Raw genomic sequence first — 13,015 nt, 5'->3', positions numbered from 1 at the left:
TCTGAGTTTGCAAGGCTGCCATGTAGGCCTTCCCTGAGCTAGTCAGGTTAGCATGTGGACGACTCCTTTTTGTCCACAAGCCTATAAAAAGATACTAACATTTAATAAAATAAATTTTCAACCTTTACTAAATTAAAGGAAAAACTAAAGTTTCCTCTTCCATTTAATTTGTGGGAGACTTTAAATCCTTTGTGAGGAGGAGAAATCTACAGAGTGTGGTAATAAGTAGGGTTTGAGATCTGAAAATTATTTCAAGAGTTCCTCCAGGGTAAAAAGGTAGAAAAAGTTAGTCTAGGGAGTGGGAAATGGAGCTTTTCCAAGCAGGAAGTGTTCAACCGGCAGAGACAGAGAAACAAGGCAATAATGTTGGCCTAATGGGGCAGAGGGAAGGTGTGCAGTAATAATACAGAAGGCCTCCTCCATAGATTTTACTTTAGAGATGTTTCCAAAGGAAATGGGGAGCTTTCGGAGTCCTGAGGATAGCTATGGGATAAGGACACTGTTTTAGAAAGGTCAGCATGTTATCATATGAAGTACAGATGGGAGGAAGAAAAGTAAAGCCTGGAAATATTTATTTTGAGGCAACAAAGATGCTCAGAATGTGAGAGGTCATTGTAGTTCACTCCTATTATTTCAGTACTTTTGAATTCTTGTAGTTATATTGGGTGATTTAGGATAGGAATAACACAAGAAAGTGTGGTCGTGAAACAGGAATTTTTAGGGGTGAAAAAGACAGGTTTATGAAATTTTGGAAATTAAGGAGACCACGGAAGAAGCATGGGGCTGCAGAGCAGCAGAAGGTATATCTCCATAGATTAGGGAAGCTGAAAAGCTGCAACAGGTACATTTCCACAGAATGAGGGAGCTGGGAGCAGCAAAAGGTCTATACTTACAAAATAAAGGAAGGAAGCCCCTCATCCAGAAGGAGAAGTTCAAAGGGAAAATAATAAGGAAGGAGGAAAACCTCATATGTCCCATGTGAGCTTGACCTTTGAGCTCAGGAGTTACCATGGTAACCAGTCCAAGGGAATAGTGACCAATCAGAGGGGATATCAAGGCACAAAGATCTGCAGCCTTTATAAACCATAGAGAAAAGGAACTCAGTGGAACTCTTTCCCCCTCCCCACATGGAGTCTGTGCTGTGAGATTCTTTCTCCTTCCTCCTGTGGGAGTCTGTACTTGTTCTTCAGTAAATTTCCACCTTTGCTATCCCACCTTCCACCCGTGGATTCAACCTTCGATTCCCACAAAGAACCTGGGGACCAGTATGCCCAGGGAACACCACATGTTCCACTCCAAAAATCCCATTTCGTAGTGACAACAGGAGGCCTATGATAACAATGCAAAAATGTACCTTAGAAGGAATAGAAATTGATAGCTTTGGATTAAAAGAGATGGCAACCAAAGCTGGGGTAGAGATGTTGATAATGATAGAGAAGGAGAATGCTCAAAGATCTGAGTCAAAATATTCACAAACCAGGAGAATGATGCTACCATGAGGACAAATGAATAACTGGAATGATGAACTATTCGGGAAGAGTCAAAGGAGAGGGCCAGAAAAAGGACCGAGGACGGTGAGAATCCAAAGTTCTAGGCTGCCCCTCTTACGAGCTGGGGAAGTTAGCTCACCTCTCTGAATGTCAGTTCCTTCCATGTAAAATAAAAGGGAGCCTGGTAATCTGGAAGGTACCATATGGCTCGGTTCCTATCAGGTAACACAGTTATTGGCTAGTAAAAGTACAACCAGCATCTTTTTCTTCTAGTGAAACCAGAGAACAAAAGTATAGACAAGGACAACAGTGTGGTGACTGTGGAGCTAGAAGAGGGCACAGGGTGGATAAACAGTGACGGGGGAAAAAATAAAAGATATGGAGGGGAAAAAAACAACTCCAAAGAACGCAGACAAGCCCTCCTCCCGGGTTCCGAGACGAGCAGATCCCCTCCTGGACAGAGCGCGCATCGGCGGCGCTGCGGTTGGAGCCGGTACCGACCACGGCGCAGCCTGAAAAGCAGGACGACGCGAGGCCAGCCGGCGTCCCCGGAGACCCGCGGGCGGCTGGAAGGGGGACGGTCTCCGCCTCCTCCCTCCCTCCCTCCCTCCCGGGATATCCCGGGGCAACACCGCGGTGACACTTCCGGGAACGTTAGGATGCCCCGGACGCGACAATTTCACGTCACTTCCTTTGCTTGTCGGAAGGCACGTTGGCCTGACTGTCGCAAATTGTCGTAAACTAGTGGTTGAAGTTGGGTTTTACTGTTGCTCTTCCCGCGCTGAAGACTGTTTTGGAAAGTTGACAGCGTCGTTAGTTTTGCCAGTGAGTATTTTTATTTTAAAATAAACGAATCATTTGAGCTTCTGGTCCTTTCTCCCCTTCGCTTGGTGCCGGGACGGTGGCCTGGGAGGCCCAACGTGCGTCGGAAGTCCCGGGCGGGTGGGTGTGCGCGCGCGCAGCCGGGCTAGCGGTGCACGTGGAGCCGGTGAGAGGCGCGGGGAGCCGTGGCGGCGGCGAAGGCTGGGCGCGGAGCCCCGCTGGGGAGGGCGGGAGGGCGGGAGGCGGGCAGGCAGGGACGGCGGCGTGAGGACCGTGCTGCCCGCAGCGGGAGGAGGTGCTCACTTTGGCGCCATGGCTGCTGCTGAGGGTCGGCCGGCGCTCATCGGACCGGGGAAGCCACACGGCTCCCCCTCCGGGTTGGTCCCTGGCGGCGTGGCAGTGGGTCGGGTGGCGGGGTGCTGCCGTGAATACTGTCCCCTGGACGGCGCTCTGGCCGGGGTTCGGGAAGGCTGGGTGCTGTGCCCGGAGGCCACAAGGACCAGAGGGCCGCACGCCTTGCTTTTCTCACCAGGTGGGCGCGAGCATGTCCTTTCGGGGCGGAGGCCGTGGAGGCTTTAACCGAGGCGGTGGAGGCGGCGGCGGCTTCAGTCGTGGCGGCGGCAACAACCACTTCCGAGGCGGCGGCGGCGGAAATTTCCGCGGCGGCGGAGGCGGCGGCTTCCGAGGAGGAGGCGGCAGAGGCGGCTTTGGACGAGGCGGTGGCCGCGGCGGCTTTAACAAAGGCCAGGACCTAGGGCCTCCGGAACAAGTAGTCTGTATGTCGCTTTCAAAGCTGAGCCTGCGTGAGGGTGGGGGAGGGAGGGGGGTGGGATAGAGAAGGGGTTAGGTAGAGGCTGTGGGTCCGGGAGTTTTAGGAAGTTGGGAGTCAGGTGCTGTGAAATAGATCCAGCAGCTCGCATGCAGAGGTTCCTGCTTGGTGGGTGAGGCACAGCTCTGGAGATGCTGTAAACTGACTTAAAGTCCTGCTCAGGCATCTAAGGGGGGAGATTAAGAAAGCTGGAGGACACTTAGCATGCACCATGGGGGTGGAACTGGGGCTGAAAGGAAGGTATTCAATTGGTAATATGTTATGCTTACCCCTGTTGTCCCGTTTTTACAGATAAGGGTCTGATTCGGTTCAGTCTCTTTGCTAGGGTTATTGTTTAGGAATAAGTGATAATCAGTAAATAAAATATTTGAAGTACAAGGCAAGTTTACTGACTCCAAAGCCCAGAATGTATCTTACTCTTTAGTAAGAGAAGTCAGAATTTACTTGGCAGGGAAACGTCAAAGTGGAAGCCAAGGAAAAGACCTAATTAGAGCAGTTTCGGGGTATTTGTCTATGGAAGTCATAGAAAGTGAGAGAGATTGGACAGTAGAATCCTGTCAGAGAGGAAGAAGGATGCATACAGTCTAATATAAAGAATAGGCTGGATCAGTATGCAGGATGGTTTGAAGAAGGTAATAGGAGTCCAAGGTCCCAGCCCAGAAACCATTTCCACAGTCAGTTCAGGAAGGAAGCATTCCTGGTGGGAGTGAGAAGAAAAGGAAGGATTAGATGGGGGAGAGATTCTAATGGAAACAGACTCAGTAGAACTTGGCTAATACTGGCAGTTGTTAAAAGCTTCCAGGTTTTGAGCCTAGGTGATAGGCATGGAGAGTTGATTTTGCATCAGTGCAATGAGAATTTTAGTTTGGGGTGACAATAGTCAATTAGAAATAAAGGTCGTTATTTTGAGGTTCCACACTTTTCTGGAAAAGATTGAAGTAATTGGTGAAGAGGTGGTAGTGGGAAGGTGTAAAAAGGGAGGAAGAAAAGGGAGCAACCAAGACTGGTTTTGCAGTTAAGGGTTGGGGAGGAGGAGGAATAGACAGTAAAACGCCACACAGTGTTTAATCAAATAATAATAGTTGTTATTGTAATAAAAATCACTGTTTTAGGTTGAGGAGTCTCAATGTGTCAGGCACTTTCCTAAGCAGTTGACTTTTAATATTGCTGCTCACAATGCTGTGTGTTAAGTGTTGGAACTGTTATTAGCTGTATGTTAAAGATGAGGACACTGAGGCCGAGAGAGGTGAGACCTTACCTCGGGTCACATCGGTAGTATGTTATAGATTGTTTTAATAACTCAGGGAGGCTTTTGTATCCCAGAAGAACAGATAGGGTGAAATCCCAGATAAACAAGAAGAATGCTTCCGGGAGTGGTTGGCCAGTATAAGATGAAATTGTTTTATATTTTACTGTTTTCTTGTCCTGTTTCAGTGTTAGGAGAGTTCCTGCACCCCTGTGAAGATGACATAGTTTGTAAATGTACCACAGATGAAAACAAGGTGCCTTATTTTAACGCTCCAGTTTACTTAGAAAACAAAGAACAGATCGGAAAAGTGGATGAAATATTTGGACAACTTAGAGATTTTGTATCCTTTTTAATTGGGAGATGTAGTGATCTCACTGGAAGGTTACTGTTTGCTTTTTTATGGAGCTAAGTAGTAATTAAATTAAACTTGTTGCTTCAGACCTTTACTGGGAAGGAGAATATATTTCCATATATACAAGGATGGATGAAAGTACAGTTTACAGCTTGTATGGAAAATACAATAACTAATAAATAATACAAGGATAAACTCTGGTTTGCATACTCACAACTGTAAATGTACTTTGCCCACCTCTGTATTGTAAAGATAGGTCCTTTTGGGAAGGTTTTAGAAATGATTGCCGTTTGGATAAGTGCTGCAGGATCGAGGTACTTTGCTTTGGTTATGATTGTGCCACTGGAATGGTATGGTGGAATTGGAAGTTTTAAAGGAAAATATTAATTTCCTCTTGGAAACACCTATCTTACTTTTCCTAAACACTTCTATGTATTCTAATACTTGTTTTTAAAATTACACTTGAAATCAGAAGGTTACCTTTTTTTAAATCTTAATTGCTTTTTCCTTAATAAAATTAATAGTATTTTTCAGTTAAATTGTCAGAAAACATGAAGGCATCCTCCTTTAAAAAGCTACAGAAGGTGAGTTAAGTTCATGATACCTAGGGTCCTTGGTTTTATAAGTGAATGACCTACCTCAGGGCAGTCCTGCTTAGGGCACTTGAGACTCCCTCAATATATCACCAGTGAAGCGCTTAAATTGAGATGTTCTGTACCTCAAACATTGAACTTACTTATCTTTAAGACTAATTCATTTAATACAGGCTTTCAGAAACTATTTCTTGCTCATGAGCAAATTCTGTAACTGCTAGAGTATGTTTTTTAGTTTATGTAAAACTGTCTTATTGAAAAGCCTATCATGACCAAAATTCTAAACAAATCATTCAAGTATAAAATTTGAATTATTTGGAAAAAGTCAGACATTAAATATGTACACTAGGTAGCTATGAAAATGTTACTAGTGGGACCAAATTTAGTGTATTGGCTTTCTAAGGAAGTGAGCTTGAAGCTGAGACTTGAAAGTTGACTAGCATGCCGAAACTGGTTTGGCTCAGTGGATAGAGCATCTCTCAGTGGATATGAGGGATGAAAGGTCCCAGGCTCTATTCCGGTCAAGAGCATGTACGTTGGTTGTGGGCGCATCCCCAGAAGGAGGTGTGCAAGAGGCAGCTGATGGATGTTTCTCATGGATGTTTCTAACTCTATCCCTCTCTCTTCCTCTCTGTAAAAAAAAAAAAAATCAAATATATATATGAAAGTTGACTAGCAGTTATTCCCAAACCTGGCTTCACATCAGAATTACCTGGGGGTGCTTTTAAGAAGATTTATGTCTGGGTTGCAATCCCAAGAAATTTGACCCGGTATGTCTTAGGTGGGGACCAGGACTCGGTGCAAAAAGGAAGGCTCCTGGATGACTTGGATGTGGTTAGGCTAGCGCTTGGGAACCAGTGCCCTAGTCAGAGAGGAGGAGGGCGTGCTTTATAAGGAGAGAAAACTGTGTGCAAGTCTGTGAAAGGAAGCCACTTGAAGGATCCAGAAAAGGCAGAGGTGTAGCTTGGACAGAGAACATTTAGGAATGGGAAAGTTGAATTATGAATTATGATAAGAGGTAGGCAGGAGCTAGATTACTTAAGGCTGTCAGATCATAAGAAAGAGTTCAGACTTTAGTTTCAGTCTTGTTTTTAAATATTAGGGAAATATGGTTAAATTTATACCTATAAGTACTGGAAAAATAAACTCCCTGGGAAAGGTTCAGTACTCTATGTGAAGGGGCCAGGTTGGAAGAGAGATTTTGAACTGGGGCAGTGGCAATGGAGAAAAATAGATGGACTTATGAGAGATAAAGGAAGTAGAATTGACATCTTGATAATTGATGAGCTGTTGAAGTTAAAGTAAATGCCACCGTCTTTCAGATGTTTTGATGTCAACATCTTTGTGGGTAGTGTCACCATTCACTGAAATGGGCAACACTGGAGAAGAAGGGAATTGGGGGAGGAGGAAGGACAGTTTTGGACACACTAGGTGTACCGGTTAATTATGCGGATTTTTTCTCAATAGATGGATTACACGTATGTTGTTGATACATACTCGATGATATGTATGCTATTTTGTTGTATTGACAACAAACTTCAAAACTTGCTATGTCAAATTTTCTGAAGGTGTTTACATCATCTTAAACATGTCGAATTTTGTAGCAAAAAAAGAACATTTGCAGGAAGTTTTAATTCATTATTTTGAAGAAAAGTGCTGCTGAAAGTTATCATATATTTGGGAAAATTACGGTGAACATGCTCCATCTAAAGATACTGTGAACGCTGGTTTAAATGCTTTGAAAGTGATGATTTCTATGTGGAAGACAATGTCCAGGTCAACCGAAAAAGTTTGAAGACCAACAATTATAATCATTATTGAGTGAAGATGTGTGTCAAACTAAAAAACAATTTACATAAAAAGCTAAAAAACAATTTGCAGAAAGATTAAATGTTGCTCAGCAAACAATTTCCAATTGTTTACAAGCAATGGGAAGGATTTTAAAGGAAGGAAAATGGGTGCCATATCAACTGAAAGAAAGACATGGAAAACCAAAAAGTCATCAGTAAAATGTTGCTTCAGTGGCACGAAGAAAATCTTTTTTGCATCGAGTTGTGACTGACGATGAAAAGTGGATTTATTTGGAGACTCCCAAACCCACAAAATCCTGGGTTGACCAGGTCAACCATCAACATCAACTGCAAGACCAAATCGCTTCGGAAAGAAGACAATGCTCTACGTTTGGTGGGATCAGGAAGGTGTGAATTATTAGCTTCTAAAACCAGGTGAAACTATTAATACTTATCGTTATCAACAACAAATAATCAGTTTGAACCACGCGTTGATCATAAAACAACCAGAATGGGCCAGAAGACACGGCAAAGTAATTTTGCTTCATGATGATGCACCATCGCACACTTCAAAACCAGTTAAAGGCACGTTAAAAGATCTTGCCTGGAAAGTATTAACCCACCTGCTGTATTCACCAGACCTTGCTCCTTCAGATTACCACTTGCTCCGTGGATGGCACATACACTATATAACCTTGAAGCGTTATGAAGAAATGGAAAATTGGGTCTCTCAATGGTTTGCCTCAAAACAAGAAAAGTACTATTGGGACGGTATCCACAAATTACCTGAAAGATGGGGGAAATGTGTAGCTAGCGATGGACATTACTTTGAATAAAGCACTTTTGATGTTTCTCTTGAAATTATCGTGTTTTTTTTTTTTTTATTACAAAATTTGCCATTATTAACCAGTACACCTAGTATATAGATTATAGTTTTGAAGTCCTCGTGTGTGTTTTGTGCAAAATTGTGAACTATACCTCATTATGTTTCATTATTGTGAAGAAAAATATTCTTAGTTCTAAATATAGGGTGGGTTTAGTTTCTACAAATCCTCTCTATTACATGGTCAGCAAACTGAGGCTTGCAAGCCACATATGTGGCTCTTTGGCTCCTTAAGTGTGGCTCTTCCATAAAATGTCATGTGTGGGCTCGCACGTACAGTGTGATTGAAACTTCGTGGCCCATGCACAGAAGTAGGTTTTCGGTCTGGGCGAGTCTGTTTTGAAGAAGTGGCATTAGAATACTCAAGGGGCCAAAGAGCCGCATGTAGCTTGTGAGCCACAGTTTGCTGACCTCTGGTCTGTTACTTTATATGTTCAATAAAAAGTAATTATCATTTATTAAGATATTGAAATAGCTATATGTCAATGTTTTATTTTAATGCTAAGTTTAAATAGTTTCCTTTTTCTTATGGCAGGCAATTCTGTTAAGTTGTAGTTAATTTTTGGAAGGCATTGTCTGTTTCTAAGGAGATGGAATTTGTCATGTTAGGTGCCAGAATTTACGTGCATTACTTTTTTGATCTGCACAAATACTATGTGAGTTAGTTACTATATTATTATGATTTTACAGATCAGAAAACTAAGGCACACAGAAACTAACGTTTTGCCCAAGGCTATGCAATAGTATGTAGTAGAGTTGGGATTTGAACCCTGGCAATCTTGAGTCTAGGTATAGTTATAATTATATAATCTTTGTGACTATACTATATTAACCAAGTCATCACACTAATTGTTTCTATTTTACTTCAGTTTTATATAGACCCATATAAGCTGCTGCCACTGCAGAGGTTTTTACCTAGACCTCCAGGTGAAAAGGGACCTCCAAGAGGTGGTGGCAGGGGCGGTCGAGGAGGAGGAAGAGGTGGAGGTGGCAGAGGCGGTGGTAGAGGCGGTAAGTTACTTGTAGGAGAATATTTCTAATGAGATTTCAAAGTTTCAGCCAATTCATATAGTACAATTAAATTTTATACATAGGCAAACCTCCCAAATGTTTATTTACTAGAGGCCTAGTGCATGAAAATTTGTGCACTCAGAAGGCGTCCCTCAGCCTGGTTTATGCCCTTTCACAATCCAGAACCCCTCAGGGGATGTCCGACTGACAGCTTAGGCCTGCTTCCTGGGGGATCCTGCCTAAGCTGGCAGTCAGACATCCCAATTGGCAGCCCAGAAATAACATCTGTATATTCCAATGTCATGTCAAAGACCATCTATACTAATATATACTGGTAAAAGAGTAATATGCTAATTAGACTGGAGACCTTCTGGACAAAGCTGGGGACTTGGCAGGCCTGCAAACCACCCCAAACGGCCCTCAGCCCCTTACCCCCAGAGGGACCCCACCCCAGAGGGTGTGTGACCAGCCTGGAAATGGTCCTCAGCCCCTCACCTAGGCTGAATATGCCTTAGACCTGAAACTAAGATATGTCAATTGTAAGTGACCAAAAAAATTTTAAGAAAAAAACCACATACTTCCAAATACTGGTATTCTATTTACTAAAAGCATAGTATGCAAATTGTCCCAACTGGGAGTTTTTCAGGGAGTTGGACCAGGGTGTGGGGTCGGCAGGGGGAAGGGAGGGAGGCCCCTAAGTCTAGTACATAGTTATTGCAGTATTGACCGTATTCCCTGTGCTGTACTTTACATCCCTGCTACTGTTTTGTAGCTACTTATTTGTACTTAATCTCCTCACCTTTTTTCTGCAGCCCTCCAACCCCTTCCCATCTGGCAACCATCAAAATGTTCTCTGTATCTGAGTCTGTTTCTATTGTTTATTCTTTTATTTTGTTCTTTAGATTCCACATATAAATGAAATCCTGTAGTATTTGTCTTTCTGTCCGACTCATGTCACTTAGCATAATACCCTCGGTTCAATCATGTTGTCACAAATGCTAAGATTTCATTTTTTTTGGCCAAGTCATATTCCATTGTATATATGTACCACATTGTATTTGTTCAATTGTCCATCAAGTGACACTTAGGTTACTTTTTTTATTTTTTTAAATTTATTTATTTTATTTATTTTTACATATTTTATTTATTTATTTTTTTTGCCCCCCTCCCTCCCTCCCTCCCACACATCCCCTCCCTCCCCAGAGTTTTATGTCCATTGGTTGTACTTATATGTATGTATACAAGTCCTTCGGTTGATCTATTATCTCCCCCAGATCCTCCTCCCCTCCCTGCTGAAATTTGACAGTCTGCCTGTTGCTTTACTGTCTCTATATCTATCTTTTGGTTCATCAGTTTATAATGATCTTTATTATCCACAAATGAGTGAGGTCATGTGGTGTTTCTCTTTCATTGATTGGCTTTTTTCGCTCAGCATGATGTTCTCCAATTTTATCCAGGTTGCTGCAAATGATGAGAATTCCTTCTTTTTTATGGCAGCATAGTATTCCATTGTGTAGATGTACCATAGTTTTTGGATCCAATCATCTGCTGACGGGCACCTAGACTGTTTCCAAATTCTGGCTATTGTAGATTGTGCTGCTATGAACATAGGGGTGCATATATCCTTTCTGATTGGTGTTTCTAGTTTCTTGGGATATATTCCTAGGAGTGGGATTACTGGATCAAATGGGAGTTCCATTTTCAGTTTTTTGAGGAAATTCCACACTGTTCTCCACAGTGGTTGCACCAGTCTGCATTCCCACCAGCAGTGCACGAGGGTTCCTTTTTCTCCGCAACCTCGCCATAGGTTGCTTTTTTAAAAAAAATATTTTATTGATTTTTTACAGAGAGGAAGAGAGAGGGATAGAGAGTTAGAAACACCGATGAGAGAGAATCATCTATCAGTTGCCTCTTGCACACCCCCTACTGGGGATATGCCCGCAACCAAGGTACATGCCCTTGCCCGGAATCGAACCCGGGACCTTTCAGTCTGCAGGCCGACGCTCTATCCACTGAGCCAAACCGGTCCCGGCTTAGGTTGCTTTTATATCTTGGCTATTCTAAATAATGCTACAGTGAAAAAGAGGTGCAAGATAATTTGTGAATTTTTTTTATAACTGTAGGAATTGTATTGATATTTGTAGGCCTACTACAATAGGATAGGTTACAGTTATTTAATAAATGTTTCCTTTATTTTTAGGCGGTTTTAGAGGTGGAAGAGGAGGAGGTAGAGGCTTCAGAGGAGGAAGAGGAGGGGGTGGTGGTTTCAGAGGTAAGTATGAAAAAAACACCTTTAAATGACTGAAATTCTAGAATTGGTATTATCTGCCATTTAAAAATTGTTATTTAGGTTTATTTTTGTTTGCCAGCAAGTCTGTAGAACATCATGATGTTCTTTGTTTTAGCCCAATTTATAGCTTCATTTTATATCACTCTTCCTTGCTTTTCCCTTTGAGTTTTATCACCTACTTCCAGTTTATTTTGCTGTATTTTTAATTAGAAAAATAAAAAGGTGTAATATGAACTACAGTTAAATTTAATAAAGTAGATTTGCTAAACATTACAAGAACTAACGCTGATTTTAAACTTGAGATTTGGGTAATAGTATTATTAATTTCCATACCTTTAATACTTTCATTTTCTCTTAATCAGGGAGAGGACATTAAGTGTAATTGTTGACAGAGGAACTTCACCAATTAATTTCTGCGTTAACCTGCATGGTCTGCTTCTGTGGATCAGAAATTTGTTTATTGAGCAAGTCTTGAAGAACCGGTTACTGCATGACAGTGGCACTCAGATGTCAACGTCACACAGACAGAGTGCAACAGCATAGACACTTACGGAGCTTGGACAAGTGCTTTATTGTTTTATATAATGTTGGGAACTGTGATGGCTTAATAAATGGACAGTTTTCACATGAAACATATTTGAATTTTTATAATAAAATGTCTTATTTCTTTAAATTACTTAGAACTGTGTTTATTAAACCAGAGCTGTTTTTGAGGTTAAAATGAACAACTAAAGCTTAAGCCCAGTGGTTTTCATGTAGAAAAAAAATGATCTGTTTACATATATAACATCTTTAAAAACAAATGCTAGTGAAGGAACACTTAACATTATTTATAAACCAACATCCTTTCTAAATATTTGCCTTTTATATACTAGGACATTATCACCCTTTATTGTATTTTCATTTTGTGTGTTAGTAAAGCAGTTTCTCTAATTGTAATGATTAATTGATTATAAAATTTTAGTATTGATTACAACTATTAAAGTTGGGACAGCTTTGTTCAAAGACAACTAAAGTTCAAGAAATTTCTGAAGAAATGTTTAATTTTTCAACATTTAATATAGATTGAATGTTGAAAATTTTACTGATTGTTCTTATTTTTCATTTTTAAAGGAGATCTAAAGGTTTAAGCTGTTATTCACCATAAGCAAATATTTGATTTCCTGCTACATGTTCAGATTCCTAGGTAGAGATAATACAAGTGAAATTGGTATTGATTCCTGTTGCTGTTGTAGTATCATACAGTAGCCATGTTAACAAGTTCTGTTATATGGGACCATTTCCTCTGCATTAATTTTTTTCCCCCTTGTGTTTTTTCTTAGGAATGATAGTATCATATCTTTTCCTAAATTTTTCCAACCTAATGCTCATTTGAGTACCATAGAGTATTGCCTGTGTCAGTATTGTGGGTTTTGCTACTCTTTTGATGAAATTGTAGCAGGATTAATATGTAGGCCATAAATATATATGATGAACAATTATGTTGAAAATTACTGTTTAGCAGTAAGCAATTGTGGTTTTACAACATGGAGATTTCTTTCACCTTTTGCTTGGTAAAACTTTTGGTCATTGGCCAACTTTAATCTTTTATTTTCATATTTTATTTTTCCTGTTTTTTCCTTAATGTAGTTCATTCTGGGTTTCCTTTGGGGCATTTAGTTTTGAATCAATTTCACATATGTCGGGAGCCTAACACTAATGAATAT

At 41.2% G+C, this 13,015-nt stretch overlaps 1 protein-coding gene across 4 annotated transcripts; it reads left to right on the top strand.

The window, feature by feature from the left end:
• Window positions 1-2,165: 2,165 nt before the first annotated feature.
• Window positions 2,166-11,985, top strand: GAR1 (GAR1 ribonucleoprotein). Of its 4 annotated transcripts, none has more exons than XM_045589030.1 (7): window positions 2,166-2,315; window positions 2,845-3,088; window positions 4,576-4,730; window positions 5,267-5,326; window positions 8,878-9,019; window positions 11,220-11,231; window positions 11,672-11,985. In XM_045589030.1, the coding sequence occupies exons 2-7, from the start codon at window positions 2,857-2,859 to the stop codon at window positions 11,683-11,685; spliced, it is 615 nt and encodes a 204-aa protein (XP_045444986.1). In that variant the 5' UTR covers window positions 2,166-2,315; window positions 2,845-2,856; the 3' UTR covers window positions 11,686-11,985. The 4 variants fall into 4 exon arrangements, with proteins under 4 accessions (XP_045444986.1, XP_036265002.1, XP_036265013.1 ...); XM_036409109.2 differs by having other exon boundaries at window positions 11,220-11,291; XM_036409120.2 differs by lacking the exon at window positions 2,166-2,315 and adding an exon at window positions 2,362-2,478 and having other exon boundaries at window positions 11,220-11,291.
• The last annotated feature ends 1,030 nt before the right edge of the window (window positions 11,986-13,015 follow it).

Source organism: Pipistrellus kuhlii, unplaced genomic scaffold, assembly GCF_014108245.1.
Source record: "Pipistrellus kuhlii isolate mPipKuh1 unplaced genomic scaffold, mPipKuh1.p scaffold_m20_p_1, whole genome shotgun sequence".
Taxonomy (NCBI): Eukaryota; Metazoa; Chordata; class Mammalia; order Chiroptera; family Vespertilionidae; genus Pipistrellus; species Pipistrellus kuhlii.
Note: the sequence above shows the minus strand (reverse complement) of the source record. Positions and strands in the feature narration are given on the sequence as shown.

Coding starts and splice junctions, on each gene's coding strand:
- GAR1 (XM_036409109.2), top strand. CDS start 2,857: ATGTCCTTTCGGGGCGGAGGCCGTGGAGGCTTTAACCGAGGCGGTGGA. Junction 3,089..4,575: donor GCCTCCGGAACAAGTAGTCT/GTATGTCGCTTT, acceptor GTCCTGTTTCAG/TGTTAGGAGAGTTCCTGCAC. Junction 4,731..5,266: donor TTGGACAACTTAGAGATTTT/GTATCCTTTTTA, acceptor TAAAATTAATAG/TATTTTTCAGTTAAATTGTC.